Raw genomic sequence first — 8352 nt, 5'->3', positions numbered from 1 at the left:
TTCTAGCACTGACCTAATCAGAGGGCTCCTTGTGTCCCCCAAACCAAAAAAAGGCACAGAAACAGAGTCTAGAACTTTCATTCTCTGGAAGCTGCCTTAGCCCTATTCTGGGCCACAGTCACAAGCTGTCCAGCTCACAACCTGCATTCACCTCTGGTCCCCAAAGACCCCGACGTAGCCAAAAGGGATCGGTAGTGCCATAACTATACTGCAACTCATGCCCCTCCCTCCCCCGACAAACACCCTTCTGACCTGCTCCAGCTGCAGGGTGACAAAGATGCCTGAAGCATTATGTCTAATGGTGCCTTCAGGGAGACAAAGGAAAACTTGGCCAGCGGGCCTCTGCATGATCCCATTCCCTGGCAGCCAGTGTTTATACTCCCAGAATTGTGCAGTACTTTCCACTAAAATAAACACTGGGGTGCAGAACTGTGTCCTCTGAACCATTTGCTGAAGACTCCGGGCTAGAAGAGAGAGCACGGCTTGATTGGTGGGGGCAAGGCAGATCAAGTGCTAACTCCTTCAGTTTGTCAATCCCAGGTCCTGAGTGAAACTTGCTTGTTTACACTTCTGGTCCTTAGTAAGCATGGTGGAGGCAAATCTTGTCTGGAGAGAGCCAAAGTCCAACACAGTACTTGGTAAACGTGAGGCACACGAATGCTAAGTGACGGGTGCCATGGGCCAAGCCAAGTCTCACTTGTTTGTCTAGGCTGGGGTAATCCGAGGAAGGCCAACCCAGGGTCTCCTGTCCATGGGCTGGGGAGCAGCAAGAGTCAGGAGCAAGGGCCCAGCCCACCTCCCCTAGGAGGCAGAGGGAAGGGGGCTGAGTGGTTGTCAGGCATGATCTTCTCCATCTGCGACATGGCGGTAGCCGGGAGGCTGGGCCTGCATCCGGAAAAGGACGGTGAGGAGTAGCACTATGAGAAGGAAGAGGATGGAGCCACACACAGCCAAGGCCACGATCACCTCTGGGCATGGGATGGGGTGGGGGAGAGAAAGGTCGTATCAGTGTTCATCCGACAAATACTGGACCATCTACCATATGCCAGGTGTTCTTCTTACAGCGGAGACATGCACAGGTTAGTGACAAATGATATAAAGGAAAACAAACTAAAGAGAAAAGGATAGAAAGGTACATCAGTCAGAGAAGGCATCACTGAGGAAGTGACAATTTAACCAGACACCTGGAGTCACTGAGACACTTGAACCTGAGAGAAACAGGTCCTGGGGCAAGGGCAGAGGGGATGGGCAGACAAAAGCCAGTACAGAATTTCCCTGATGTGGAAATAAGTTGGGAAAATTCTAGGATCAGCTACAAAATCAGTTATCACTATAGCAGGGTAAGTGAGGAGCAAGCAGATCAGAGCAGAAGATCAGATAAGAAGCGCTTGAAAGTCACAGGGAAGAACTTGTATTTTGTCCTAAACATCATGGAAAGCCACTGCAAGATTCTGAGAAGGGTAGTGATGTGAATGGATTTATTATTTTTATTTTTTATTATTTTAAAATATTTTATTTATTAATTTGTGAGAGGCAGAGACACAGGCAGAGGGAGAAGCAGGCTCCCTCTGGGGAGCCCGACGCGGGACTTGATTCTGGGACTCCAGGATCACACCCTGGGCTGAAGGTGGCGCTAAACCAGAGCCACCCACGGATCCCCTATTTTTATTTTTATTTTTTTAATTAACTCTGCAGTGCTGAGACTGGTTGGGACAAGAAAATCAGAAGGAACACTAGGAAGATTTTCTGTAGTTCAGGCAAGAAGTGATGGAGGATCATACCAGGGAGGCAAGAGGATGCATTTTATTTATTTATTTTTTAATTTTTATTTATTTATTCAAGAGAGACACAGAGAGGCAGAGACACAGGCAGAGGGAGAAGCAGGATTCCTGTGGGGAGCCCTATGCAGAACTCGATCCCAGGACCCCAGGATCATGACCTGAGCCGAAAAAAGACGCTCAACCCCTGAGCCGCCCAGGCATCCCAGGAGGATGTATTTTAAAGATCAAGCTGATAGGATCTGCTAGTGGACTGGATGTGGGATCTGGGAAAGATGGTATTCAAGATGACTGATAGGGTTACACTATGCAACTGGGTGACTTGTGGCATTTGCTAAGATGGACAAGTCTGAAGTAAGGGTGGATTTGGGGGTTAAGAGTATTTGGTTTCAGACATATCAATTTTGAGATGTTCTAGTTGACCTCCATGGAGAGACCTCAAGTTAGCAGCTAGATATGTGAATCTGTAGCTCAGAGAAAAGGTTATGAATCTGAGTCATCAAAGCATGAACTCTGCATGGAAGTGCTATGTAAAGCCATGAGGTTCGATGGCATCACCTTGGGAGTGGGCACAGAGGGAGAAGGGCCAAGATGAGACCTGGGCCCTCCATTGTTTGGTGGGGAGAAAAAGCCAGTCAGGAAGCTACCTAGAAGTCAGAAGAAAAACCAGAGAAAGCCAAGACAGAAGAGTCGATTTTATCATGCTAAGAGGAGAGAAGCTAAGAATTGGTCACTGGCTTTGATAAGAGGGTCATTGATCCTTTACGAAAGGCTTCACTGGAATAGGTGACACAAGCCTATCTACTGTGAGTCTGACAGAATGGGCACTGAAAAAGCGAAACCAGAGTCTAGGCAAATCTGCAGGATTCCACTTTCACAGGAAACCGACAGAGCGGTGGCTGGAGGAAGATGGGGCCCTGAGAGATCTTCGTTAGACTTTTAGATGTAACTGACCTAGCAGACAGGAAACGCGGAGGCCCCACAAGTCCCTATGGAAGTGAGAAAAGATAGATCCAGAGCATAAATGGAGAGGTTGTTGGCCTTAGGTAGTGGGTTACACCAGCAAGTAAGCTAGAAGATCTGCTGGTGGGAGGATGAGCCCAGGCTTTCCTGAACACCATTATTTTCTCAGTGATATGAGAAGAGAGGGCATTGCCTGAGAAAGAGGGATAGGGAGAAGGTGAGGAATGGTCTCAGGGTGGGGAAGTAAACTGTCTAGGGAAGTGAGTCAGATGGCTAGAGGTGCAGCAGCTCTCCAGAGACTTGCAGGTAGGAACTGAAAGTCGTTCTGGGACATCAGCAGCAGAGTCAGGCAGCAGCTCACCTGTGTCTGCAGGACCACTTGCCAGCTGGCACTCCTGCTGCCAATCCTTGGGCACAACAGGCTCTGTGAGGTGAAGGAAGTCCTGCAGTGGGCAGCGGTGAAGGCAGCCAGGCAGGATCAGTGGCCAGGGAGCCTTGTTACTCTCGTTCCGAAAGTACATCTCCACTGAGAAATTCCTGAGGATCAATGGGAGACGAGATGGAAGGTACTCAGCGGGCCTGTCACCGAGTCCTTGGGCTGCCCACAGCCACCCCAAGCCATCCCCAAGGCAGACCGTCCGGTAGCTCCACTCACCCATTATCTTCCTGGTACAGTTCGAATATGTGGCAGGAGGCATAGGGGGCTTGTTCCCCATTGTAGACATCCAGTGCCATTTGCAGAGCGACCAGGGTGGTGTCATGCTGTGAGAGGGGAGCCCCCTGTCAGCACTACTCTCCCCTCAACCCTCATGCCCAGGCACTGAAGAGAGAAGAAATCTAGCTCCTTGCTGGACATCAGCAGCTGGGGACTATGGGAGCTTACCGCAGAGTAAACCAGCAGCTTAGGGAGCTGGGACGAGGTTGCCATCAGGGTCAGGTTCTTCCGTATCTGAGCCAGCAGAACTCCTGAAGGAGAACAGTCCTCCGTGACAGAGGCTCCAGCTACCCCTGTCTTCTGGTCAGACCTGTCTGTGGCCCTTTACCCTCTGCCAGTCCTGAGTCTGATCACCTATGCACTCTGAGGGGGGATGGGAAACACGCAGCCAACTCTCCAGCACCCCTCTTCTCTCAGAACTTTCACATTTACAAATGGAAATGAGATAAAACAAGGTATTGGTATTTCAACACCAATAATAAAGACCTGCCCGTTTATAAATGAGCTACACAGGCCCTGCTCACATCTGAACAATCACTCCAGTCTGGCACAAATATAAACTTAAGGTCGCTTCAGAACATGCGAGACAGTGGCGTGTACGGGAGCTCGGCCACAGGCAGGCTCGCAAAGGTTTAATGGCCAGCCCTCCCTTGGGTGCTCCCATCAGGAAACTGGCACATGTGTGACTCTCAGCCTTCTTGCCAAGTGGCCCTCAGTGGTTCTCTGGAGGGAGGAATTCATTTAAGGGGAGACAGAGGGTCTTCTGACAGGTGACACTTAAGAATATGAATGGTAGGGGAAAAAAAGCACACAAACTTGACAGTGGTCGCTCTACAGTGACAGAGGCGCTAAGCATTTGGAGGGCTGGGGAGACTTCATTGGCTAATGGGAGGTCTGGTTTTGAAGGGGCAGAGAGCACTATAGGTAGAGAAGTTAAAAGGGTGTGAGAAACCCTCCAGAGCAGATTTTTAATGTTGTGGAGTCCTGATGGGGAAATGACATGCTGCTCTTATCACTCACCCCCCTGAAGCCGGGCCTTCTCTGCCTGCTCGTAGATCCCGAAGAGGAAGCGGAAGCTGAAGTCCTTTAGCCGGCTCAGACGCTGCATGGTTTGGGGTGAGGCCCAGGGTGGCAGGACCAGCCCGTGTGTTTGCTGTGTATCGCAGCGGGCAGGTTAGCTCCCCAGGCCTAGGCCAGAGCCTCTCCGGGGACAGCTCTCTTCCCCAGCGGGAAGGTGCCTGTGTGTGTGAGGGAGGGAGGGAAGGAGAGGAGAGGAGAGGTGAGGCTGAGGGCCTGGAACCAGGACACATGGTGGACAGGACACAGGGAAGGCAGCTCAGGCACGAAAAGCGTGACTCAGCAGGATAGAGTCGGATACCACGAGAGTTCTGGGTGGAGAGAGGCAAGAACTGCTGACAAGTCATGAACCATTTCCCACTCTGAGGTTTTCACCCGTGAGGGAAATTCCTTTGTTTCACAAGAAGCAGCCTGTCTGGACCTCCCCGGTGGAAATGGTATCCAGACACTGTACGCTACTTGTCCTGGTCACCTGGGCCTGCTGAGGTGTGAGGGAAGAGAGCTCATACCGGGGACACTAAGTGGGCTCACCTCACAGAAGAGTGTGTCATAGACATTCCAGACAGTCTCCAGTGTCACGTCGGTAAGCCCTGTCTCATTGGCCACCATATCCAGAAATTGCTAGGAGAAAACGGACCTGGGGATCAGTACTGCCCTGAGGGAAAGGATCAGGGTGGTGATCCCCACTTCAGCCCCACTCACTGCATTCTGAACACTCTCATTCTGATACTCTGGTGTTTGTCGGGTCTCGTTTTGCAGCTGCTCATATCGGGGACACGGGCCCAATGGGAACTTCAGCAGCTGCAGACCAAAGCAGGGGAAAGAGAGGCAGAGAAGGAGTTGGGGATCAGCAGGCCCATGGCCAGCATTGTCCCTCTCACCGCCTCCAGGGAGGGGGGCCGGCCAGTCTTACCCTATCCTCAGTGATGGGCACAGTGTGGACGGGGATAGGCTGCCAAGAGATATTTGGGTTGAAACGCTGCATGCCGTTGGGAGGGAAGAGTCCAGCCAGGTTGGCCTCAGCACTCATGAGAGTACGGTCAAAGTCTGTGCTTCGCACGTAAACCTGCAGAGAGGACACCAGTTTCACCTGAGTGGGGAGGGGAGCTTTGGCCCTGTCGTGGGGCTGGAAGGGAAGAACCTGTTCTTGATGGCTACCAGCAAACTGTGGCCCTCTCCCGCTCTCTGGCCTTCCTTGGCCCAAGCACTTAGCTAGGGGCTATAGCTGCCACCCTGCTGTGAAGAACTCCTGAGGGGATGGCTCTAGTTCAAATGCCCTCCCAGTCCCAAATGCTTAGTCAGTCGGACTGTCACGTCTGTCTGTCTGGTTTTCTAACAACGCCCATCTCCCTATCTCTACCAGGGGTCCTGGAGGGCAGAAACTGCCTCAACCACACACACCCCTTTATAAAGGGGCTTAGAGAGCAGGGAGGGAACGGAGATAACTGCTTGTGCAAAGGGAGGAGGAAGCAGTGGGGAAGGGCAAGAGCAGGAGAGAGCTGGCCCCCAAGGGAACAAGAGCATCAAGAGACTCTTTAAGATGTCTGTAGCCAACAGCAGTAACCAGAGGAACAGCTCTCCCCATCCCTGGGGTAGAAGAGGGCCTCAAGGAAGCCAGCACACTTGCCAATCTTCCCTGACACGCCTCCTCTACATGTGATCCCTGCTATCTTTATCTCCTGGCCCTGTGTGGTTTATTGTGTGTCACCCCCGCTATATTCCAAGCTCCACGAAGACAGAGATCATATCTGTGTGGTGCACCATTTCATGCAAAGTGGTAGCACAGCGCTTTGCCCTTAGTAGGTACTTAATAAGCATCTTGGACAAAGAATCCAGGTTGACAGTATCAGAAAAGACTTTGCCAGGCCCTCAAGCCTCAGTTTGGATGCTTGATCGATGTTGCCCTTTCCAAGTCAAGGAGGGGCAACTTGGCATCTGTGACTATGTTCTACGCAGCTCTTAGATGCCTTGTCCTGTAGCTGTAATCAAAAATGCATGGAAGGAGGCCAGAGTGCCCCAGGCTCCCTGAGGGCAGAGGGTGAGAAGGGCAGATTCTATTCCTCTTGCCTCTCGAGCTCCCAGCCTTACCTCTTGCCGGTGGTAGGAAGTGTTGAGGAAGCCGTGGTAGCGCTGCCGCAAAGCCTGGCCCAGCTCCCAGTGCTGTAGCATCCCTTCCTGTGGGCACAACCCAAGGGTTAAGAGGGAAGGGACCGCTCGCAAGTCCCACAGGGCTTAGGCACTGTTGCTTTCCAAATTTCCCCTGGCTGGAAGTAGGAGTGGGTGAATCTGATCACAGATGTCATCTACTAAGTGGCCTGTGTATGGCACCTGTCCTGGGTACAGAGGACAGTAAGGTTAAGAAATCCAGTCAAAGTCAGCACCCACGTGGGAAATGACAATGTGGTGAGGCCCCAAGTTCTGTAGCAGCTCCAGAGGTCACTCATCCTACAGCCCCACCTTGGGGGCGGCGGGGGGGTGGGGTGGGGTGTGTCTGGCTTCTGACCCACCTTGGTTAGCTGCCCAAACCCCTGAGGCCACTCGTCTTCCTGATAGGGGTCCTTGGGGTATGTCTTCACTGGCGAACGGTCTCCATGTCGGTACAGCTGAGGAAAGAAAAGGGTTTGCCTACAGGTCAGAAGGTTCCTAGATGGGGACACAGCGCCCACCTCTGCCCGCTGTTGGGGAGGGAAGCCCTACTCCCTCCGGGAAGCCTTAAGTCTATGCACAGCAAAAGACCCCGGACTTAGAAGTCAGTAACTTTGAGCGGGTTCCAGAGATTCCAATTTGGCCAACCAACGCCACTAGAGACCATGGGCTAAGCCAAAGATACAGGTGGAAATGCAAGAGCGAAACGAAAGCGATGCAAGTGGCGGGGTGCGGGTGGGGGTGGGGTGCTGGAAATCACCAAAGGCTTGATTAGGGAGGGTCTCTTTACGGTTCTGCAGCATGCCTGCCCCAGGACAGGCTCACCTGACCTATGCCCTGCGAGACAACTCCGGACCCCCGGCCTGCCCCCGAAAATAACCCGGCCCCCACCCTCCAGGCCGGGCGTCTCCCCTGCACCCGCTGCAGCTCCGCGGGGGACCCCGACCCAGCGCAAGCCCCGCCCCTCCCTCCCACCGCGGGCCTGTGCCCTTCCAGCTCGGGCAAGCCGTCGGGCCACCCCGGCTCCCGGTACCAAGGTGACGAAGCGCAGACTCCGCGCCTGGGTGGGTGGCACCACGAGCAGGTTCGCGCCAAGAAGGAGCTGGAGCAGAGCCGCCCCGCTCCACGCAAACGGCCCGCCCGCCATCGCCGCTAGAGACTCAGCGGCACAGAGGCCGGAACCCGCTGCGTGGCACCTCCAGCTGCCGCCCGTACGCACCCGTCAGGACACACGCCGGAAGTGCCCTCGCCGCCATCTTGCTGAAGGAGGGGCAGAGATGGTGGGAGCAGGAGGGACCTGGGAGGGGATGCGTGTGGGAGGCCCGCGAGGCGGCCGCGGCGGAGGAGCGTGGGAGTGTGGCGCGGGCTCGCTGGAGACCTCGTCTTGGTAAAGAGAGCCCCGAGCTCGGGTGGGCCTCGGCCACGGAGACCCTGTAACGAGCTGGCGCCTGCTGCGGGCCGGACAGTGGCTGGGAGCGCGAGCGCCCCCTCGGGCCGCGGTGCCGCCGGGCCTCAGCCCAGAGCCAGAACCGCTGCCGAATTGGGGCGAGGGTTGGGAAGTGCGGGCGCCCTTCTCCACGCCCCTGCCTTCTGGTGGAATTTGAGCCTTGGCCCCTGGCTCCGTTCCCCGGGAGAAGCCTTGTTTGGTGCAGGGCACAGCGTGTCAACAGTTCT

General features: G+C 54.2%; 1 protein-coding gene across 2 annotated transcripts; it reads right to left on the bottom strand.

The window, feature by feature from the left end:
• Positions 1-62: 62 nt before the first annotated feature.
• On the bottom strand, positions 63-8028 carry ACP2 (acid phosphatase 2, lysosomal). Of its 2 annotated transcripts, none has more exons than XM_055308750.1 (11): positions 7898-8028; positions 7041-7136; positions 6622-6708; positions 5447-5599; positions 5236-5334; positions 5065-5154; positions 4477-4609; positions 3625-3707; positions 3397-3503; positions 3103-3278; positions 63-968 (listed from the first exon to the last, which is right to left on the bottom strand). In XM_055308750.1, exons 3-11 carry the CDS (start codon positions 6700-6702, stop codon positions 835-837), a joined length of 1056 nt encoding a protein of 351 aa, XP_055164725.1. In that variant the 5' UTR covers positions 6703-6708; positions 7041-7136; positions 7898-8028; the 3' UTR covers positions 63-834. The 2 variants fall into 2 exon arrangements, with proteins under 2 accessions (XP_055164725.1, XP_055164719.1); XM_055308744.1 differs by lacking the exon at positions 7898-8028 and adding an exon at positions 7712-7870.
• Between the last annotated feature and the right edge of the window lie 324 nt (positions 8029-8352).

This window comes from Nyctereutes procyonoides, unplaced genomic scaffold, assembly GCF_905146905.1.
Source record: "Nyctereutes procyonoides isolate TBG_1078 unplaced genomic scaffold, NYPRO_anot_genome, whole genome shotgun sequence".
In the NCBI taxonomy this organism is placed as follows: Eukaryota; Metazoa; Chordata; class Mammalia; order Carnivora; family Canidae; genus Nyctereutes; species Nyctereutes procyonoides.
This window is presented reverse-complemented; position numbering and strand designations above follow the sequence as displayed.

What these genes read in the sequence shown, in the direction of transcription:
- ACP2 (XM_055308744.1), bottom strand. Translation starts at nt 7,825, where the DNA reads ATGGCGGGCGGGCCGTTTGCGTGGAGCGGGGCGGCTCTGCTCCAGCTC. An exon ending in CTTCCTACCACCGGCAAGAG is followed by an intron (nt 5,600 to 6,621) that starts GTAAGGCTGGGA and finishes TCCTCTCTGCAG; the next exon opens with GTTTACGTGCGAAGCACAGA. An exon ending in TGCCCATCACTGAGGATAGG is followed by an intron (nt 5,335 to 5,446) that starts GTAAGACTGGCC and finishes TTTGGTCTGCAG; the next exon opens with CTGCTGAAGTTCCCATTGGG.